This window comes from Microtus oregoni, unplaced genomic scaffold (genome assembly GCF_018167655.1).
Source record: "Microtus oregoni isolate MIOR12 unplaced genomic scaffold, Mior012 000009F_ref0000495, whole genome shotgun sequence".
Lineage (NCBI taxonomy): Eukaryota > Metazoa > Chordata > Mammalia > Rodentia > Cricetidae > Microtus > Microtus oregoni.
In genome coordinates, this window is record NW_024543068.1 from 18,113,563 (window position 1) to 18,134,954 (window position 21,392).

Consider the following 21,392-nt stretch of genomic DNA (forward strand, 5'->3'; position numbering starts at 1 on the left):
CCATAAAACTTTATTTACACAAACAGGCAGTGAGCTGAATTTAACTCCTGGGCGGTGGTTCTACAATCCCTACCCCAGATAAAAACTTCCCTATGTTATCCAGCAGCTGTGTATAAAAATCTTCACAGGACTTATTCATATCAGCAGCAAATGAGAAACAACCCAAATGTTCACTAATAACAAAAGGAGTCAACTGTGACATGTTTTCAAAACGAAATATAATATAGCAATAAAAATTATGGTCTTGCTATCTGAAGCAACATGAAAAAAAAAAACCTTAGAAGTAACATTAAATGAGAAGAGCAATTTGTGAAGGAGATATGAGATATGAATCTTAATCACAAATATATGGATTTTAAAGTTTAAAAATAAGCAAAACAAAAACTGTGTGACTAAAGGAAACCCCAGAGAATGGTAAAAACCTGGGATGCAGGTAAGCTATGTTAACTGAAAGGGCCCAAAAGATTTTTAAAATGATCTAATGAGGGCAGAAAGTAAAAAAAAAAAAAAATTGTTACTAATCAGCATTATAAGTCAGCTAGATGGACCATAAAAAAGTGAAGGCTTATAAGCTTCACTTGAATTCAAACAGAATTAATTAGTGAAGTGAATGAAAGTGACAACACGGAGAAATCACTACAATATTTGAAGATGAAACACATACCTCTGCTAATTGTCTTCACATTCATTTTTTTCTATACGTAAACGCATAACTCCATCAGTCCTATAGTCCTTAACTGCCCTGGTCCAGCCTCACCTCAAAATGACTGTGCAAAGTGTAATTTTGGCACCATCTGGTGGCGACATATGCAACAACAAGCCCTTCAATTAGGTTATTCATCAACTATTTCATAGGCACCTACTTGTCACAGCAGTATTTAAACCTCTCTAGGAATATAGAAAATAAAATATTCCATAAAGCAAGATTCCTATCTTTAAGAAAAACATTACAATTAAATTATGATTATGAGAACTATAAGAAAATACTGGGGATGTAGCTCAGTGAACCAGATAATTGTATAATATGCTTGAGGCCCTGTGTTTGATACCCAGAAACACATACATGCACGCACGCACACACACACACACACAATGTGTCTGCTCTTAGAAGTTTGCTTCTAAAAATTTTGGGCAAGTTCTCAGGAGTTACTGATAAGCAGCCTATGGGTGCCACATCCATACACACCCATACACACCAATGTAACTTTCAAGGAAAAGAGACACAATGACCCTGAAGTGCCTTCTGCTTCTTGAAACTTCATTCAATAGGCAGAGCCTAAATTTCCTTTCCCTGACCCTGAGCTGGGCTTACAGTTCTCACAATGAAGAGAACCTGTCATGAGCAGTGGTGAAATCACCTAGAACAACACCATTTCCAGCTTGCTGTCTTGTATTACTCACCCTGAGTGAAGTCAGCCAGCATGTCAAGAGAAGATAAGACAGACTATGAAGACCCCACTTAGGGAAGAATTAAAAAAAAAAACAACAAAAACCAGCACCAGCCTGCCAGTGATGCCCCTAGGAGTGCGCTCCTCTGGGCATCTTGAGCTGTGGCTGACTGCTGGCACTGCCAGCATCACTAAGCTCAGACACTCCCAAAAGCACTGTTTTTTTTTGTTGTTGTTGTTGTTTGGGGGGGGGGGGATTTTTCGAGACAGGGTTTCTCCGTAGCTTTTTGGTTCCTGTCCTGGAACTAGCTCTTGTAGACCAGGCTGGCCTCGAACTCACAGAGATCCGCCTGCCTCTGCCTCCCGAGTGCTGGGATTAAAGGCGTACGCCACCACCACCCGGTTCCAAAGGCACTGTTAATGGTTACTTCATGCCACTTAACTTGAACATAATTCATTATGCAACATAAAATAATACGTTAAGTTATTGCTTCCTAGAATCAAATGCTATCAATAGCAAGAAACAAAAATAGCTCACTATAGTTTAATATATCATTTGCTAAAATATTATCAAAATTGGCTCGTACTATAAATCTGCTAGGTAGTAATCCTTTTTTAAATTCCTTCAAATTGTTTCCTAATACTACTTCACAATATTGTGGTTGCATGCATGCATGCATGTGTTTTCACGCGTGCGTGTGCATGTGCAGGAGTGTGAGCATGTGATCAACACTTGACGTCTTCCTCTACTCCTCTCCATCCTGTGCTTTGAGACAGACTCAGTTCCTCTCCACTGCACTGGCGTCACAGACATACACCACTACCTGTCTCTTACACGGGTGCTGTTGATCCAGACAAGGACTCTGCCCACCCAGCCGCCTCCTCAGACCCCAGTACTCATCACTTTCTACAGCAATTCAAAGAAACCAAAACCAGGACACATCTAGTCCGTCAGCAACGATTTGTTTAATGCCTCTGCTTAGAAAACAACTATACTGATACTGCCTAGAACACTACACCAGCAAAGTACTTAGGACTTAATTCACATTCGTTTGCATGAGGTAATTTATGTTTGGTTTTTTTTTTTTTAACTAAACATTCCTCCTGGTGCTGACACTTATTGAAGAAGGTATGGGTTCCGTTACCTCTGTGAGAGATCCACAAGCCACACCACCATGCAGGGCTTCGTCCAAAGCAGAAAGGGTAGTAGATAGGAACGCTGGGGAGGGACCAGCAGACCTCCGCATCTTTATCTCATAAGCCTACAAAAGAAAATCATTAAGTTCCGTTCAGCTATTACAAACCAACTCTGTAACCATAATTCAGCTTTTCTTCCTCTATTATTCATTTGACTAGTGAATATTTACCCAGTGCCAATGACCTTGTGAAATTATAAGGATGGACTATAACAAACAGCTACCATGCTCACAGGCTTATTGCAAAACAAGGACTATGGGATTCAAACACCAGGTGACAACATTGTTAACTTACAAACATATTAGACTTACAAACTAGTTATACCTAACCTAGACATGGTGGTCTAGAGGGCTTCATTGAAGAGCTGGGGATCTGTGCAAGACTCTGAATCCCCTGTTAGGTGAGAAAAGGAATGTGAACATTCCTGCCAAAGAGGCAAGAATGCACACAGAAAGACCAAGAAGTGGGAAAGAAGCAGGAGCTAATGGAAACTGCAAACCATAATAATTAAACAGATTCACTTAGGATGGCTGGAAGATGGACTGTGGCAGCAGGGCAGCTTGTGACAAGGCAGGAGAAGCATGCAGGAGAAGCATGCAGGAGAAACATGCAGAAGAAGCATGCAGGAGAAACATGCAGAAGAAGCATGCAGGAGAAGCAAGCAGGGGAAGCAAGCAGGAGCTTCCCACCAGGAGCTCTGGGGCAGGCAACTTGCCATGGGATCATCTCAAACTCAGGTTGTTTGTGAAGTACAGCTTGAAGGAGCCTGGAGAGATGGGTGAGAAATGGCCCCTAAAAGATATCCACACCAAATCCTTGGAGTTTGCCTGTGAATGTGACTATATTTGGAGAAAGGGTCTCTACAGATGTGAATAACTTAAAGACCTTGTGATGAGGAGACAATCCCGGATTATGTGTGTGGACCACAAATGCCAACAAAAGTACTCTTCTAAGACACAGGAAAAGGCAACTTCAATAGAAGACGATGATGTGAAGATGGAACAGAGGGAGAGTGGCCACAAGTCAAGGAATGCCAACATTCTTCAGCAACTGAAGAGGCGAGAAAGGGATTCTCCTCTGACACTCCAGAGAGGGTACAGCTGTGCCTGAGCCAGACTGAGACAACTTTCTCTTCTTTCTCTTCTTTCAATCCACCCACTTGTGGTAAATATAACAAACTATCATATTTTGTTTAATTTTTATTTTGTGTATATGTGTGTTTTGCCTGCATGTGTGTCTGTCAACCACATGAATGCCTAGTGACTGAAGAGACCAGAAGAAGGTACTGGATCCCCTGGAACTGGAGTTTTAGTGTGAGTTGCTATGTGGGTACTAGGAATGAAACATGGGTCCTCTGGAAGAGCAGGCAGTGTCCTTAGTTGCTGAGTCATTTCTCCAACCCCACAAATTATCATTTTGAGGAGATACTAAGGATGGCTTAGAACAGAGGTTCTCAACCTGTGGGTCACAAACCCTTTAAGACCATCAGGAAACACAGATATTAACATTAGAATTCGTAACAGTAGCAAAATTAGTTATGAAGTAGCAATGAAAATAATTTTTTGTGGGGTGGAAGGGTTTGTGAAGGGAGTGGGAGGGAACTGGGCGGAGGAGAGGAAGTGGGAATTTGAATTGGTATTTTTTTTTTTTTTTGGTTCCTGTCCTGGAACTAGCTCTTGTAGACCAGGCTGGTCTTGAACTCACAGAGATCCACCTGCCTCCGCCTCCCAAGTGCTGGGATTAAAGGCATGTGCCACCACCACCCGGCTTGGATTGGTATTTTTTTAAAGTAATAAAAGAAAAAGAAAATAATTTTTATGGGGCTGGAGAGATGGACTCAGAGGCTGAGAGCACTGGCTACTCTTCCAGAGGTCCTGAGTTCAATTCCCAGCAGTTGCTCACAACCATCTAATGAGATCCAGTGCACTCTTCTAGTGTGCAGGCAGAATACTGTATACATAACAAATAAATCTTAAAAAAAAACAAGTGATCAGTACTCCAGCCTCTGCCACAATACCACACCAATAACCCATTATCCACTAATCCACAACACCGTAACAGATACTTTAGTAGACCCTGAATAAGTTCTTGCTTGTTTTAAATGTGCATTCAAGACCTATCTTCTTCAAATGCACTAACTCTCCCCTTTATGATTCACTATTTTTGGAATAATGTTCCCAAATCTTTAGCATGGTCTTCAAGACCCCATGCTGCCTCCTACTTCTTTCTGGCTGCATCTTTGCAGTAACTCACTGGGTTCCGCAGGCACAGCCCGCCTACCGCTGAACAAGTGCCCCTCTCAGCCTGTGCATTTGCTACAGCAAAGGCCAGACACTTCCCAGCCCTTCTCCAACCCCAGTGTCTTTGTCTGTCTCCCCTAGTCATCCTTCACATTTTAGCTAAGCACAGGAGGGAGCTGCCCTGACCCTCAGAGGGGGTAATGCCCCTCGTTGCTGAGTTACACGTACTGTTTGCATCTGAGGAGCACAGGCCCTGCTGACCATATACAAAAGCTCATGGACACCTCCATAACTCAGGCCAGTCACTTTCATAAGTTCCAGTGGGGAGAGATCTAAAAAGTCCTAAAAAGAAAAAGGTACAAATAAATATTTAGCATACATGTGTAGCAAAGACATACGAATTAAAAAGTAGTTTTCGTCATGTGCTCTTTTAATTTAAAAGATATGCAAATACAAAGAAACTTTCAGTTATCACTGCTCATCTCTAAACAAAAGTGAAATTTATTGCAGAGAGAAGATACGTGCCTATTTTACATTCTGTCATTGAGCTTCTAGGCCTTAACTCGGAGATGTAAGGCAGTCTTATTACACAGACCAGCTATTATTACACTATTATACACTATTACACAGTCCAGCTGGCGTGTCTTGGAAGATACATCAAGCGACATCATGAACAGCAACACCCAGTCCAAGTTTATGTGAGCACTGTGCTTGAGTTGGGTTCAAATATATGCCCAGAAAGAATCAGGTTAAAAAGTGATTGTCTTCTAGGCTAAAAGTTAACTCAGAAGCTGGGCAGTGGTAGCACACGCCTTTAATCCTAACACTCAGGAGGCAGAGGCAGGAAGATCTCTGTGAGTTCAAGGCAAGCCTGGTCTACAAGAGTTAGTTCCAGGACAGACTCCAAAGCTACAGAAAAACCCTGTCTCAAAAAACCAAAAAAAAAAAAAAAAAAAAAAAAAGTTAACTCAAAGAAAAGTATCAGCTGAGAGAATGGGGATGTTTAATGTTTAATTCAGAATACAGAATAAAATGTTTAATTCATGCTTTTTAAACCATTTAAAATATAAACATGATTATTAAATGTATTAACAGAATAAACAAAGATATCCCTGAAATAAACAATCCACAAACAATATACGTTGTAAAAATATGTTTATTAAAGACAAAAATCCGGGCCGGGCGGTGGTGGCGCACGCCTTTAATCCCAGCACTCGGGAGGCAGAGGCAGGCAGATCCCTGTGAATTCGAGGCCAGCCTGGTCTACAAGAGCTAGTTCCAGGACAGGAATCAAAAGCTACGGAGAAACCCTGTCTCAAAAATCAAAAAATAAAAAATAAAAAAAATAAAGACAAAAATCCGAAAATAAAACTCTGGCCCTAATCTGCCCTCCTAAGAGGGACTTTCTTCATTACTGTACTTAAAGATGTAGCATCTGAAAAAGAAAAGAAGAAGAAAAAAGCAACTTCTGTTGTATATTTTTATCCTAAAAATTTACTGCTGGACTGGAGTATAACTCAGTTGCAGAACATTTAAACCTGGGGTTCAATGTCCAACATTAGTAAATCATAATAATATCCCTAATTATTAATGTCTCTCCTAAGAGAAAACATCTTCACTGTAATCTCACTTAAGTCATATCTCTCAGGTAATAATAAAAAAAAATTGTAAGTGGATTAAACTTCTCAGGAACCCCAAATAAATGGCACAGGCATACTTCCTTATGCTATGATCATTCTCATCTTAAAATAAAAAAATATCATATTTCAGTAAATAAAATTCCACTAGAAATGCAACCTAAATCACTTGTAAGAAGCAACATTATTTTGCTTACTTTTGTACATCTAAGTTTTGGGGTTTTTTTTAATAATTATTTATTTATTTATTTATTATGTATACAATGTTCTGTCTGTATGCCTGCAGGCCAGAAGAGGGCGCCAGATGGTTGTGAGCCACCATGTGGTTGCAGGGAATTGAACTCAGGACCTTTGGAAGAGCAGGCAATGCTCTTAACCACTGAGCCATCTCTCCAGCCCCTGTACATCTAAGTTTTTACTTTTATTTTTGTCTAGGCATGTGGAGGCAAGAAGTCAATATTGGATGTCTCCTTTAGTCTCTCTTTAAGAACTGACCTCTGGGACAGATGTGGAGGTTACAATGTGGCTAGCTTGGCTACCTGGCAAGCCCCAAGGATCCTCTTGTCTCTGCCTCCCTGGAGCCAGTTGAGATGTGCCAGGCCCGGCTTGTTGTGACAGTGTTGGGCATCCGAGCTCAGGTCCTCACATTTACACGGCAAGGACTTTACTGACTCTACCACATCCCCAGCCCCAACAGCCCTAAATCTTCATGACCCAAGTCTAACAGTAAAGGTTAACTTAAAATTAATTTGCATATAAAATGAATCTAAAAACACATAAAATTTTTACCTGACAATTAACAATCTGATGTCTGCTCAAACGGTCACACAGCTCTTGTGAGAAACCCACTCGTCTTAGTTTCTTGCTGCTCATATTTCTAGATCTCCCAAAGAATCTTGAAAAACATCAGAAAGTAATAAAAATTATAGTGGACAGAGTAAATTGCTAATAAAAGTAGAAGAGACACTTGCTTATTGAGCACGTCTACAGAGAAAGAAGGCAACCTCAGAAAACAGATTCCATACAATTCTTGGATATTACATGACTTTAACAGTACTTCATATTTACATTGTAGACTAGATTGCTTTTCGTTGCTGGGATAAAATGCTGACCAAAAGCAACTTGGGAAGAAAGGGTTTATTTGGCTTACAAATTACATTCTATTGTCAAGGGAAGCCAAGGCAGGAACTCCAGGCAAGAGCCTGAAGCAGAAACAGAAGCGGAGGCCACAGAGCAATGCTGCTTCCTGGCTTGCTTCCCCTGCTCACTCACTAGGCATCCTAGGTCAGGAGTAGAACCACTCACAAGTACCCTGCTTCTGAGCCCCCCTCCATCAATTAACAATAAAGAAAATGTCCCCACAGATAATGCCCACAGGCCCCATCTGATGGAGGCAACCCCTCAAGTGAGGCTCCCTCTTCTCAGGAGTCAAGCTGACTACCAAGACTAGCCATCACTTACAACAATATTAAGACATTGAGCATTATTTACAAATTGTATTTGGTTATATAATCTTCAAGATGCATTTCCAAATAGCAACTCTACACTCAACTGTAACAATAACTACACATACACCAGCCATGCTCCCAACTTTATATTTAATATTCTCAACAGATTATAATGAAAGTTATTTTTAACTTATGAGAAAGCTACTCTGCAAATGTCACATATCCCGCTGTTATCAGAAAAAAAAGATAAACAGTAGATTTAGAATTCCATCCAGGCAGTTTGACACTGAGACCTATCCTCTGAACCAGAGCCATTTTAGGGGAACACAAATCTTATTTAACCCTTGCGTTTTCTAAGAGTCAGAACAAATCTCAGTCAAATGAGACTTTACTAATATAAGTGTTAGCAATAAACATACTCATTATTGTACTAGCTGCTTACTGTCCCATATAAAATTAAATTCTGTTCTTCTTGTACCTTGCTAAATGAGACTCATGCAATATTAGTCTTTGGGCAGTTAGAACTGTTGTAATCTCTGTCATAATGCATGCAAAGAAATGGCTATGTATCTCACTGATATGGCAAAGTATCTTCCAGAAATAAAAGAATAGGAACTCATTATTCCATGGAATGAAGCAATAACAATCAAACTATACAGCAAAGAACAAATCTATAAACAAGAATTAAGGTATCTGCTACCACACCACTTAGTCCAATTCTGTTTAACACTTAAATTATCTGAATTGCATGAAGCCCCCTGCTCTTTCTCCCCCTCCATCCCCCATCTCCTACTTTCCTCTCTCCCCACAAAAACAAAACACATTCTTTATTTCTCTCAAGGGGAATGTGTTAGGGCTGATTTGTTTCTTTAAGAGAAAAGAGAACATTTGCCTGCTATTCTGTTACCTACTGCATTTCAGATAAGGTAGTGCTAGGCAATAACATCACTTAGTGAGTAAGTACAAGCCATCAAACAACAAAAACAAAAAACCATATAACCCAAAATTACAAAGACCTTGCAATAACCTTTCTATTTAATAGTACCACTCCCATCACTTGCCCACACTACTGCTTATGGCTTCGAGTTATTCTCTACTCTACCAAATATAATATAAATTCTCTAATTATAATATTCTCCATTTGTTTGTTTCTTTCACTCTGCTCAGCTCCAGGGTGTAAAACTCATTTCCTCTATTGTTCATACTTACAACTGAAAGATGGCGAGACATACACTCAAATAACTACAACCATGCAACAAGTATAGCTGTAGCTGCTGAAGAAACAGACGGGGAGACGTCTCAAAATGGCCTAAAAAAAAAAAAAGGATGAACATCACAATCGTACTACAAGTAGCTTCCTTAAGTCGGTTTCATTGCTTAAGATGTTTTGTGGGACTATCAGACCATATGACCACTTCCAAACTTTTAGGATCACATTAAAAAAAAAAAAAACTTGAAAAGGGGTGTCCCTTATTTAGCTCTCCCTCAAATATCAGATTTCGCAGAGCACTGTCTTCCTCGTGTGTAAAATAAGGGCAATTCCAGTTTCTACTCGAGAGCTGCTGCATGAATGCTCAACGTAGGCAAGCATCACCGACAAACGTGGGATTCTTCCAGCGTGACAGTCCACAAGGTTAGGTTAAGTTGGGTTATGTTAGGTTCCTCAAGCACGTATCTTCCATTTCCACACGCAAAGCCTTCGATAATCAGTCTCTTCCTTTCCACGACTACTACCACGCTTAGCACATATATCTTCCTTAATCTTATCTATACGATTTTATAGCTTATGTCTGTCTGTCTGTCTTTCTTTCTTTCTTTCTTTCTTTCTTTCTTTCTGCGCGCGTGTATGTATGTATGTATGTGAGACGAGACAGAGGAGATGACAACACAGACCAGGCTCAATAAAAACAGTGAAGTAACAAAAGCAGCTGTTTTGGGGGGCTTGGGGGATTGATTAATTTATTTATTGGGCCCTTAATACGCGACAGACACTAATTTTAAATGCTTCGGGTGTTTTTACTTCATCTTACACATAAGACTAGTCTGAGGCACTAAGCTGAGAAACGCGCAAACTAGCCAAGGATGGAGCACGAGTTCTAATCCAGAGCTCAGACTCCAGATTCCTCGCTCTTCAACATACGTGTGACAGTCCCTAAACTTGCCCAGAGCCCTAACTGCTCCGAAGAGGAGGGAGAGGCATCAAGAAGTAGAAAACCTCCTGCAGAACGACCTAATAAAGCAGGGTAGCTTCCAAGCATCACCCACCCCAAAGAAAGTCTTGAAGCCCCTGGACCCAAGTTGGGGTTCCACGGACTAGCCCCACAGGAAGTAGAGGGTGTGACTGGCACCCAGGACTCTCCGCCACCCCGGTATCAACATCCACAGGCCCGGAGAGAAAGTAAGAGATAAGCACACCCACTTGCCCACAACTGCCCCCCCTCAGAAAACTCCAGTACCAGGTCAGCAGCATCGAACTTTCAAACTTTCCCCCACCCTCACACAATTACCCGCGAAAAGCGACCACAGCAACAACTGGAGAGCTGGTTGGTCGGTACTCTGGAAACTCACCCAATCAGAAGCAGGCAAAAGTTCGGGTTGGTCCCGCTGCATTCTGGGAATTGTAGTTCAAACTCGTAGCTGAGCGTCAAACTCGAGGGGAAGAACCTGTCAAGGCGAGTGTGAAGCAAGAAAAACCTTGCCTGGAAATTCTTTTCCCTAGTGAATCGCATTTTTAAGTTACTTCCTGGGCCAGAGAAGCGTCTTTTGGGGGTTGAGGAGTTAGAGAAAGTATGGGCTATCTGCCTATTCCAGTTTTGGAAAGAGAGCTTAGTGTTTGTTTTACTTTGCACTTTCACCAAACTTGAATTGTGAAAATGAAGCTAACTAAAGGCTCTCAAACTAAAATATGTGTTGAAAAAAACAAGAGTGTAGTTGAAAATGAAATAAAGGAAATCAAGTAGGTTTAATTATAAAGCAGCTGCGGTAAGAAAAATAAAATTAAGAACTGGCTTGATTACTGAATTTATGCAAAAGTCTTTGCTCACTCCTTGCTTTCGGTTGCGCAACTCCTCTGTGTCGACCTCGGTCCTCAGATTTACATATAGTTATGTATTGTAATATTTATATATTCCAAGTAGAATAATGATGCAGGAGGACCCAGGACTCCTGTGGACATCCCCAGCATCTGTCACTGGTTGGCACTGAGACAGTGGCGGGAGTGGAGCTGTGGAACACAGATAGCTTTTTCTGACGTCAACTCCCCCGAAAAGCATAACTGTAAAGAAGAGCAACCATAATTGCGGAGGGTCCTCCAGCCCAGTAACTCGTGATTTTTAACTCTTCCGTGGCTTCACCCTAGCGATCAGGTGTCACGTGACTCAAATAAATCTGGTACTTGATTTGCATCTTCCTTCTTCTAAGCCAATAAGAGTGGCGTTCTCATTCGTCATCCCAACCCCTTTCCACCACTCTTCGCAATGGGATCTGTCACCTGACTGGACTCAAACATGGCTGCCCTGGAAGCTAAAATGCATTTGACTCCCGGAGCAGGTGAGTGTAAAGCGCAGGGAAGACGGCAAGGGTGCTGTCTCCGACCCCGCTAGGGGGAGCATCCCTGTCCCCCAGCCTTCCGGCTCTCCCGTTCAGTCCCAGATTGATCTCCTGATCTTCAAATCCTCTGCCTTAACAGAAAGCTGAAACCAAAGGAGTTTAGTGTCATCCTAACCGGGACACCCACCTCGAGATTTGTAATCCTATTAGCAAAATGTTCAGGAGCGAATGCGGAAGTAAATTTATGTGTCTGCGCCCCAGGCTAACGCAAATATTAAGATTATTAGATATGGGATCTGCGTTAGGAGATGGGATCCACCCCTTAGAGAAAGAGGCGGTTCTCGAAAGGAGATAGTAACAGGTCAAATTAAACCCAAAACAATAATTAGAAAAGTAAGTTCTGCCTTTTCTTTTCGGGCTGATAGCTGGTGGTTTATCTAAACAGTTTCGTTTCTTCCCATCTGGTCTTTTGTTTCTAGGAGGTACTCCTCGAATGAGAAAATTGAGAATGTATTCGGCGTAACACCTCTCTTTCTATCTCCCTGCACTCTGTGCTGGGAAAATGAGTTACCCGTTTGGAAAAGAGGAAACCGCTACCGAGGAGCAACTTTTTGAATTTTTCTGTGAGTGCCTGCGGAGGGGCGACTGGGAGTTGGCACAAGCATGTGTACCTCAGCTACACAAGGGAAAGGGGGATATCCCCAAAAAGGTGAAAGACATCCTGCAGGCGCTGGTGCAGTGTCCCGTTCTGCTAAGGTAAGCGATCTTACTCTTTTCCAGGATCTCAGAGAGGAAGACACGTGGTTTAATATTTGGACTCTGGTCTTAATGCCCCCAATCAACTACTTTCTTTTTTTTAATATTTATTTATTATGTATACAATATTCAATCTGTGTGTGTTTGCAGACCAGAAGAGGACAGCAGGCCTCGTTACAGATGGTTGTAAGCCACCTTGTGGTTGCCGGGAATTGAACTCATGACCTTTGGAAAAGCAGGCAATGCTCTTAACCACTGAAACATCTCTCCAGCCCTCAACTACTTTCTTTAAAGTTAGCAGAAATAGAGCACATTTCAATATTCTGATGCTTTATCTGTTTAATGTATTTTACATTTAATATACTCCACTGGTCTTGGATTACCCTCTGGAGCTGAGTTTAAGCCTGGCTACCAGAAGGTTCCTGAAATCGTTCCTTGTTTATTATCGATAAAAGAGGTGCAACTGAGCCGGGCGGTGGTGGCGCAGGCCTTTAATCCCAGCACTTGGAAGGCAGAGGTAGGCGGATCTCTGTGAGTTCGAGACCAGCCTGGTCTACAAGAGCTAGTTCCAGGACAGGATCCAAAACCACAGAGAAACCCTGTTTCGAAAAACAAAAAAAAAAAAACAAAAAAAAAAAAAAAGATGGTGTAACTGCATCTTGTCACCAAAAGACCAACCTACCCTCTCCTCTTGTTCATGAGATTAGTGGTGCTGTCGCTTTAACAAAGGACTGATTGTGCGTTAACTTAAAACTTCGCATTTTGGGGGATGGAGAGATGGCTCAGTGGTTAAAAGCATTGCCTGCTCTTCCAAAGGTCCTGAGTTCAATTCCCGGCAACCACATGGTGGCTCACAACCATCTGTAATGAGTTCTAGTACCCTCTTCAGGCCTGCAGACATACACACAGACAGAACATTGTATACATAATGAATAAATAAATAAATTTTTAAAAAAATTCGCATTTTGAAATAATCGTAGATCCACAAAAAGTTGAAAAATAATAGAGTCCAGGGTACCCCTTTTACCAGCTCCCCGGTTGTGACAGCTAATCCAGCTGTCGTAAGACATCAAAACCAGGAAACTGACCTTAGTGCAGGAGCTACAGTAAAGATCTTACTTGATTTTCACCATTTTTAACTCTATATTTGCTTTTTACTTGTAATTCTATGAGGTTTTCCCCATGTGAGGGTTGACTTAACCCCACTGTAATAAAGATGTCCTGCTTCGCTGCACATGAATTCTCTCGTTCTTCCTATTATACTGTATATTTACACTGTGACCCCTTCTTGCCTCTTGGTAACTGAGGTTCTTCATCCTAGATCCAAGTTCCTAGCAGTGCTATGAACTAGTGTCATGTACTATTTTGTTCTATCTCTAACTGTTCTGTTGTAAGCCTGTGCAATTATTGGATTAGCACATAAAGACCAGAGAAACAAATCACTTTTATGGTGTTTTTCCCCCCTTAAATTTGGGTTTTAGGTTAGTACTGCCCAATCTACTGACTTCAAAGTAAGGCTTATGAACTCCTATAACTATATAGTTAAAAATGAATTTTTATGTATTCCCTTTATTCTTTTGTCTTTGATTCACTTTTGGTATTCAAAAGTACACTTAGGGGCTGGGTATGATAGTTTAACACATGTGTCTCAACTGAGGCAGGAGGATTGCTATAAGTTCAAAATCAGCCTAAATGGTACAGTATGAAACCCTTTCTCAAAACAGTGAGTGACAGAGTGTATGTCTATGTATGTGTGTTTGTCTGTATACATACATATACATAGACATATACACATATATTTCAAATGAACGGTGACTTTCTCTGGGAGTATTTCTAAAAATAAAACTAAGCCAGGTATGATGAGGCTGTTTCTGTAGCTCCAGACACTCTGGAGCCCAGGAGTTCAAGCCTAGCAGTACTGCAGCTGGGAAGATACAATACAATTAGATAAGGTAGCCGGGCGGTGGTGGCGCACGCCTTTAATCCCAGCACTCGGGAGGCAGAGGCAGGCGGATCTGTGTGAGTTCGAGTCCAGCCTGGTCTACAAGAGCTAGTTCCAGGACAGGCACCAAAAACTACAGAGAAACCCTGTCTCGGAAAAAAAATAATTAGATAAGGTAGTACAGGCATCAGTGGAAGCTGAAAGTTACGTGGTTCTATTTGGTTCAACTGTTACTCGCAATTGAGAATTTCTCATTAGGACTTGCTTGTTCAGATTTAAAATGAACTGAACTGAAATCTGATATATAAAGCTCGAATCACAAAAGAGAAAGGGTCAGTTGAAACTCCTGTTTTGCTAAATCTTTCTTTTCTTTTTCAGATGCGGGCCAGATCTCAACCCTCAAAGATTAGCCTGGCTCTGGCTTCTCATACTGGAAAAATGGGTGACCCAAGAAAAAGTACGTGGGCTTACATTTAATTTTCCCTGAGACCAGGACTGAGAAGAACTTAGAAGTTAGGAGATTTTCCATCCGTCAGCTACTTCCCTTTTTTTGTGGTTGGTTGTAGTCTTTCTCAGGGTTGACTGTGGAAATGATTTGCTTGTTAATTTACCCTGGTACCTTAACATATAATATCATTAGAAGTGATACTAGTTTGTTAAATATCTCTAGAAGTCTTGCTCTTGAAGAGAACTTTGTAGAGTTCAGTGACTATGCCTAGACGGGTGGGGTGTGGTGGTAAAGGCTGTAATCCCAGCTACTCAAGAAGCTGACACATGAAGATTGTTTGAGTCCAGGAGTTCAGTGCTGGCCTAGGCAACATAATGAGACTCTGTCTCACATGCACGCGTGCGCGCGCACACACACACACACACACACAAGCACACACACCACACAGAATCTTTGACTCAAGAGAAATGACTCCAGCAAAGCCAGAGATCTGACCACCTCAATCCTCGTTCATTTTCCACATCAACATTATATTAGCCTACGTGGGCTTCAAAGTAAAAAAATTCACTTTTAAACTATCCATCATTTTTTCTTACATTTATTGCTTTCACTCATCAGAATTAATTTTTTGTTTCATTCCAATTTTTGCATTTTTGTCCTTCCCATAACTGTGCCAAAAAATCCTAGCCTAAAGGTATCTTTTTTTTGTTGTTGTTGTTACTGTGTTTCAAGACAAGATTTCTCTGTATAGCTCTGTAGTCCAGGCTGACCTCGATCGCCCAAAGATCCACCTACCTCTGTCTCCCTAGTGCTGGGATCAAAGGTGTGTGCCAGCACCACCAGACTTAAATGTATCCCTTAGGCAGACTTAGAGGGTTGTCTAGCAAAGAGAACTTGTAGAAAGACTAGCAGAAAGATCAAGTAAAAGAAGCAAAATTGTAAAATAATGAAACCGAGGAAAAATAAGAGTCAGCGCTAAAAAGAGAAAAAGACAACAAAAATGAGGTAAAGTAGAAAAGAAAGAAAGAAGATTCGCTAGCATCTCGGAAGGGAGGGGGACAGAGAGGCTTTGTTACTGAGTAAGGATCTCCCTATTACAAACACCAAGTCTGTTGAACTAACTGACCTTTCCCCTTGAGGAGAAGAGGTCTGCTTGCTGACTTGTGACCTCATTAACTGCTTCTTCTCTGGAGAGTTGCTTAACAACGTCAGGTGGTGGATTTCACTTCCCCAGCTCCTCAGCCTAGATGGGGAATTGCTCTTGTTTTGGCCAATACCAAACTTCATGCACTCCTTAAAGCTCCGGTGACCCACTGTGTCAAACGGTTGTAGTTGTGTTGTTTGGAGAACTATAAACTATTTTTTAAGGACTAGGACTTCAGGTGCACTTTGGAGTGCTACAGAGCTGGTTCTGCCTTGGTGCTCGGAAACACAGCTGTTTACTGCTGCGGGCTCCCGCTGCCTGCCAAGAGCTGCCGTTTCATTACGACGTGAAGCATTGGTGCTGTGTTTCTATCCTTCATTCACTCTTATCTTCTGTCTGTTTATCTTGCAATGGTTTAGGCCTACATGTGTAAGCATGTGTCTAAAGGCTTAGCTACAGAGACGTTTGCTGATAAGCGGCTACTCCCAGAGGAAAGCTCGCAATAACCCTCATGTCCATAATGCACAGGCCTGGCTATTAAGTGAAAGCATATCTCTATGCAGTGCACGATGCCATTATTCAAAATTATGTGGCCTGTGAGTCTTCAATGTCATTTCAGTGGCACACGCCTTTAACCCAGCACTTGGGAAGCAGAGGCAGGTGGATCTCTGTGAGTTTGAGGTCAGCCTGGTCTACAAAGTGAGTTCCAGGACTTCCAGAGCTGTTACACAGAGAAGCACTGTAAAAAAAAAAAAATAATAATAATAATTAAATGCTACGGGTTTCCTTTAATTTGGAAGTGAAATACAACACCCTGTGCCAGGCGTGCATTCCTTTGTTTTGTTTTGTTTTTCAACAACTGGTATACAAAGGATAGTGACTACCAAAAGCATGGTTGGGTTGAAAGGATTATGAGGGTGTGCCCTCCAAGAGTTTCCTGTAGCAGTTTTACACACAGCGATAAAAATTATTGGTGGAAAAACTTGAGTGAATTTTCAAAAAGAGGGAGTCAGGCATGGTATCTGTCTCATCCCAGCAGGAGGGAAACAGGGGCAAGGGGACCCTGAGTGCAGGACCAGCCTCGGCTACATAGCAAGACCGTGTCTCAGAACAGACAAGGAGAAAAGGAAAGAGCACTTGAAATGAACAAGTTTGGAGTTTGAGGTTAATCAGTGTAGGCTTTAGCTCTCTGTGTGTGTGCACACACGTGTGCACATTTGTATGGATATGTGCTAGGCCGTTTAAAATCAACATCAGTTAGGTGTCTTCCTGCCTTTCTCTTTGGTGTTTGAGTTTTTGGTGCTTTGGATTTTTGGTTTGGTTTTTTTTTTTTTCCAGACAAAGTTTCTCAATGAACATGACACTCATTAATTTGGCTATATTGTCTGGTCAGAAAGCTCCCAAGATCCTCTTGTACTGGGATTATATGCATTCAACCCTAGATATTTATTATTGTTATCTGGTTTTGTTGTTGATTGTGTTTTTATTATTGTTTTGTTTCTTTTTATGTATGTAGGTGTTTTGTCTGTATGTATGTCTGTATACCTTAACAACTGAGCTATTTCTCCAGTCCAGATTTTGGGTTTTTGTTTGCTTTTTGTTTTATTTTGTTTTGTTTTGAGACAGGGTCTCACTGTGTAGCTCTGCCTGACTGGGAACTCACTATGTATACTATACTGGCCTCATACTCACAGAGGTCTCCTGCCTCTGCCTCCCAAGTGCTGGGACTAAAGGCAGGTGCTGGGATTAATGTTATAGACCACTACACCTACCCCTTTTTTTAATGTGGGTGTTAGGGATCTGAACTCAGGTCCTCATGCTTGTGAGGCAAGCACTTTTCCACATGAGCAATCTTTCCAAGCCCCTGCATATTAATTTAAAGAATGATCAAGTTTAGCCAACTTGATTTCCAAAGGAAAGCATCTAAAACCATATCCAGAGGGACTGGAATGATGGCTCGGAGGTTAAGAGCACTGGCTGCTATTCCAGGGGACCCAGGTTCAATTCCCAGCACCCATATGGCACTTCACAATTGTCTGTAACTGCAGTCTCAGGGACTCTGACGTCCTCTGCTGCCCTCTGCAGGCAACGGACTTGCACATGGTGCACAGACATACATAAATCGTCCATATACATTAAAATATTCAAATAAAAATAAATATTTTTTAAATGCATCCAGGGGTGTAATGGTTAAAAGTACCTTATCTTAGAGAAATAGCAGAAATAAGAGTAACTAAAGAGAAATTGTATTTGTCAAGCAAAGCATATGCCTGACCTCTATAATTGTGTATTATTCCTCTAGAAATTACTTTCTGCTATTTTCCGGAGAAAACTTGAGTTTCTTTTTTTATCAGAAGACCTCCAAGGTGACATTCCAGAGAACATCCTCCAGGTAAGAAAGACTGAGGTCCATCTGCTGCCACTCAACAAGTTTAATTTTCAGGGCCATCGGGGAGACAGGTCTCTAAGATGTTGACTGTTCTTTGTTTGCAGAGAAAGCAATAGGCAGGCCCCTCCCAGGTGAGTTTAGAATGAGTGTAACTTACCTGACTTTGGAATTCTGGAAGCAGATTGCCCAGCAGAACTGATCGCAGCAGGCAATCACTTGTTCTTTGCATTTCACCTAGAAGGAACTCATTACTTGGGTTTAATTTAAGATATTTGAACTGTTGATGAGTAGACGATAATTTGAAGGAAGAAATGAATATTTGATAGACTTGTCTTCTATAACAGATACACTAATGTTTTATAGCTAATCAGTGTACCAACCTTCTAGAGGCAGAGTCCAACTAAATGTTCTCTTTGTCTAGGTAAGCATGATTGCATATGCCAATAATCAAGAATTTAAGGCCAGCCTGAGCTATATAGTAAAAACCTGTCTCAGTTGCCACCCCCCAGAAAGTTAACAATCAATAGATAGATAATATATAGATATAGTTATCCATATCTATAGCTAGATATCTATAGATTGATATAGATACTATTTTTATATTATCTATCAATTACTAGATTTTTCCTATAGATACATATAACTATATCTATATAGAAATATATTACATATTATATATTATAATATATATCAGTTGCTACTTATTAAGACTCAATACCTCACTTATTTATTTTAAATTTTGTTAGCATCAAACCCAGTGTCTTGTAACATTCTAGACAATCACTCTGTCCTTGATCCACACCCCAGCCCATTATCACAGTTCTGGCTGTCCTGGGACTTACTCTGTAGACCAGGCTGGCCTCAAACTCATGGAGGTCCACCTGCCTCTGCCTCCTGAGTGCTAGGATTAAAGGCATGCACCACTACCACCCAGCCATTACTTGTTTTCTTAAGACCCTGCTACCGGATAAGATATATTTATGGTAGGACTTATGTGAGAACTGACTTGTATTAGTTCAAGGACTCATGAATAAAGAGTCTTAATAAAAAGAGCTATCCCTGAACAACATCTCCAGATGTAGGAAACAGTGCACATCCCTGTGCCCCTTTTTCCTTCAGTCTGCCTATATGAGCAGTCTATAGAGAGTCTTGCTTCTCACAGGCTAGCTGAAGAGGCAGACTCAATATATAATTAAGCTATTACACAGGAGACGTATTTTTAATAAACCATACGGTATTCAATTGTTCAAAGGTGTGTGACTTAAAAACATTAAGCAAGTGCCTGATGTCTGTTGCTGTAACCAAATACCACAGGCTGGGTAATTTATAAAGCGTATTTGTTTAGTTCATGGTTTGGAATACTGAAGAACAGCACAACACTGGTGTCTGCTCGGCATCTGGAAGAGCCTTCTTCCTGCACCGTAACATGACAGAGGCCATCGCGAAGTGAGAGGGCACAGGTGTGCTAGCTCAGGGGTCTCTCTTCTTACAAAGAGATTAGATTTCATCTAATCTTAACTCTCCCAAAGGCTCAGTCTCCAAATATTAACACATGAAATTGGGGATTAAGTTTTTAACACATGAACTACTTTGCTGTGGTTCGTTTGAGACAGCGTCTCGGCATATAGCCCAGGCTGGCCACAAAGTCTCAGCTTCCTGTGTTTCCAGGTATGTACCACATGCCTGCCTACTGACCCAATGAACTTTTCAGGTACACAGTCAAACCACAGCAGAAGGGTTTAATGGGAGGATAAAAAATGGATTATGTCTTAAAACTTAGACGGAATTCAGATCAGTAGTTAAAAGCTGATATGTAATGTTCCTTCAAAAATTAGATTAAATTGGGCTGGAGAGATGGCTCAGCGGTTAAGAGCATTGCCTGCTCTTCCGAAGGTCCTGAGTTCAATTCCCAGCAACCACATGGTGGCTCACAACCACCTATAATGAGGTCTGGTGCCCTCTTCTGGCCTGCAGGCATACACACAGATAAAATATTGTATACATAATAAAAATAAATAAATATTTTAAAAATGTCTTAAAAGTTAGATTAAATTGTGTATAAGGTGTACATAATGCCTTACCCACCTGGTCTATAAAAGTATAGTCTTAATTAGGTCACTAACACACGTTGAGGAGAGTGGGGGTGGGGCTTGGGTGGCTGAGCTAATCACTTAACCTCAGTCTCCTCAGTAAGACAGGAATAACTATGGTGTCTGCTTCTGGAGATTGTCATCATGGTTGATTTGGTTCTTCTGTAAAGAGCCTTGATAGTTACTAGCTATACAGACACCTATAGAAATGTTTGCTATGGCTGCTGAGCCATCAAGGCACACAGGTCATCACCATCTTGGTGGTCACCACACTCCCTGTCTTCGTTCTCCACCTAGGAGCTGTTTGAAACCTTAGCACAAAGTCCAGTAGACAGCATACCTGACAGAAGCCAGAGTTGGGAGAGCGGGACCCCTCAGTTCAGCCCTGAAGCTGTCTCCGCGCTCTGGGATGTTCTGAAGCAAGCCCCCCAGCTAGCCCAGGCCCTGTTGGAGCTCCTGCTTGTAGATCACCACAGCACCAGCCTCTGTCACAGCCCTCTGCAGAAGACACTGCTGGATCGCATTCGAAAGGCACTACAGACCCTTCGGGACCCTGCCCCTCAGCCCCCTGGGGTGGCCGACGCTGTCTGTGGAGCCCTTCAGGCTCTATGTTGCACTGCCGAGCCACCAGAAAGTGAGTGGCGGGTCCTCTGCGAGGAACTGTTAGAGACCTGCAGGACTGAGGGCAGTCCCCTGCGGGAGGAGCGGCTGCTTGGTTGCCTGTTACACAAGGCTGGACGGGGCCTACTGTCCCTCTACGGCCAAACCTATGCAGAGAAGGTGACAGAAAGGACACCAAAGGCCACGCTTCCAGGAAAAGGTGTGTGTCTTTTGCTGTTTCTCCTTTAGTAATTTAGTACTTTAGTCATTCTGATGTCCCCTCTGAAGTTCTGAACTAGTATTGTACCTGCTTGTTGTCCAAGACAAGAGAGGCTAAGCAAAACCACAGAGCATTTTCTTGTTGTTGTTGTTGTTTGTTTGTTTAAAGCATAGCTTAAGGAAATAGCAGGAGCAGAAAAGAGCTTTGCAGAAACTACTGAGAAGATTGAAACATCTTTCAGATAAAGTGTAAACAGTAGAGTTTAACTTTTGCAAGAGTCTACTCTTGGACTAGGAAGATGGCTCAGTGGCTAAAGGTGCTTCTACTTACCACACTGGCCCAAT

At 41.6% G+C, this 21,392-nt stretch overlaps 2 protein-coding genes across 7 annotated transcripts in view; one reads left to right on the top strand and one right to left on the bottom strand.

Annotated features, from left to right (window-relative positions):
- Rad51b (RAD51 paralog B) overlaps positions 1 to 10,771 on the bottom strand; it is a 504,679-nt gene extending 493,908 nt beyond the window's left edge. Inside the window, exons 1-5 of one of the 4 annotated variants that reach the window (XM_041658453.1) lie at positions 10,479 to 10,771; positions 9,120 to 9,219; positions 7,252 to 7,357; positions 5,054 to 5,167; positions 2,534 to 2,650 (exon numbers count right to left, since the gene is read on the bottom strand). In XM_041658453.1, coding sequence (XP_041514387.1) covers positions 2,534 to 2,650; positions 5,054 to 5,167; positions 7,252 to 7,335 — 315 coding nt within the window. In that variant the 5' untranslated portion in view covers positions 7,336 to 7,357; positions 9,120 to 9,219; positions 10,479 to 10,771. The other 3 variants (XM_041658450.1, XM_041658451.1, XM_041658452.1) reach the window with 3 other exon arrangements.
- A 634-nt stretch (positions 10,772 to 11,405) lies between these two features.
- Positions 11,406 to 21,392, top strand: part of Zfyve26 (zinc finger FYVE-type containing 26) — a 59,683-nt gene continuing 49,696 nt past the window's right edge. For all 3 annotated transcript variants that reach the window (XM_041658417.1, XM_041658418.1, XM_041658419.1), the window contains exons 1-5: positions 11,406 to 11,459; positions 11,939 to 12,215; positions 14,536 to 14,614; positions 18,052 to 18,141; positions 20,526 to 21,048. In XM_041658417.1, coding sequence (XP_041514351.1) covers positions 12,022 to 12,215; positions 14,536 to 14,614; positions 18,052 to 18,141; positions 20,526 to 21,048 — 886 coding nt within the window. In that variant the 5' untranslated portion in view covers positions 11,406 to 11,459; positions 11,939 to 12,021. The remainder of the gene's footprint in view (positions 11,460 to 11,938; positions 12,216 to 14,535; positions 14,615 to 18,051; positions 18,142 to 20,525; positions 21,049 to 21,392) is intronic.